The sequence below is a fragment of the Neomonachus schauinslandi genome, unplaced genomic scaffold, assembly GCF_002201575.2.
Source record: "Neomonachus schauinslandi unplaced genomic scaffold, ASM220157v2 HiC_scaffold_1782, whole genome shotgun sequence".
Classification (NCBI taxonomy): domain Eukaryota; kingdom Metazoa; phylum Chordata; class Mammalia; order Carnivora; family Phocidae; genus Neomonachus; species Neomonachus schauinslandi.
The window spans coordinates 1-463 of record NW_025410472.1 but is presented as its reverse complement, the minus strand read 5'-3'; the positions used below and the strand labels follow the sequence as shown (position 1 = coordinate 463).

The following is a 463-nucleotide window of genomic DNA, read 5'->3' as shown; positions in this document are numbered from 1 at the left end:
GGCACAGACCAAGCGCGACCACGCCCAGTTCACAGCGGGCAAGGGGGGAGCCAAGCGGGAAAGCGGCTCGCAGGGACAGGGGCTGTTGCGGAGGACGCCTGGGTCTCCTGGCTTCGGCACGGTGGGCCCTGAGTGCAGGCACCGCAATCCCACCTGTCCTGGGGAGGCTCGGTCAGCCTGGGCCTCAGCCATCCTCCCTCCTGCAGCCCCCTGTCCCCCCAAGTCTGACTCCATGGCGGTAGAGAAGAAGGGTCGCCGGCTGGCGGGGGCCCCGGGGGAGGCCGCGCGGGCGGCACGGCTGCATTCCAAAGCGCGGGGCGTACGGAGGGCACCGGGGGCGCACGGGGGCGCAGGGCCTCACCTGACGAGCGCGGCGGCGGGCGCAGCCAGCAGGCCAAGGACGAGCAGCAGCAGACCGGGGGGCTGCATGGTGGCGGGGGCCGGGTCCGAGCGGAGCGCCGGG

The 463-nt window shown here is 74.3% G+C and overlaps 1 protein-coding gene across 1 annotated transcript in view; it reads right to left on the bottom strand.

Annotated features, from left to right (window-relative positions):
• LOC110582885 (cathepsin D-like) overlaps window positions 1–457 on the bottom strand; it is a 7,387-nt gene extending 6,930 nt beyond the window's left edge. The window contains exon 1 of the mRNA XM_044912404.1: window positions 362–457. Within this exon, the coding sequence (XP_044768339.1) occupies window positions 362–429 (68 nt within the window). The 5' untranslated portion in view covers window positions 430–457. The remainder of the gene's footprint in view (window positions 1–361) is intronic.
• Window positions 458–463: the final 6 nt, after the last annotated feature.